We start from the raw sequence: 205 nt of genomic DNA on the forward strand, positions 1-205 counted from the left end.
ATTTTATTATATTAAATATTATTTAAAAATTTTAATATTAATTTTGATTTTCATCAATAAAAAAGAATAATATTAGTTATTGGTAAAAAAATATTTAACTCACCATTTTAAATAATTAAAAGATTTTATGAAAATCAATCAGAGCATTAATCAATAAAAATTATAAAATCAATGAAAAATTTATCGGAAATGTTTATTCTCTGAC

At 14.1% G+C, this 205-nt stretch overlaps 1 protein-coding gene across 3 annotated transcripts in view; it reads right to left on the bottom strand.

The window, feature by feature from the left end:
• The window catches only part of LOC102680730 (F-actin-capping protein subunit beta), a 21,018-nt gene that overhangs the window by 3,427 nt on the left and 17,386 nt on the right, over window positions 1–205 (bottom strand). The window contains exon 1 of one of the 3 annotated variants that reach the window (XM_006608572.2): window positions 104–205. The exons of the other annotated variants lie outside the window; for them this stretch is intronic. Within the exon in view, the coding sequence (XP_006608635.1) occupies window positions 104–106 (3 nt within the window). The 5' untranslated portion in view covers window positions 107–205. The remainder of the gene's footprint in view (window positions 1–103) is intronic. 3 annotated transcript variants of the gene reach the window in all.

Source organism: Apis dorsata, unplaced genomic scaffold (genome assembly GCF_000469605.1).
Source record: "Apis dorsata unplaced genomic scaffold, Apis dorsata 1.3 scaffold_40, whole genome shotgun sequence".
Taxonomy (NCBI): Eukaryota; Metazoa; Arthropoda; class Insecta; order Hymenoptera; family Apidae; genus Apis; species Apis dorsata.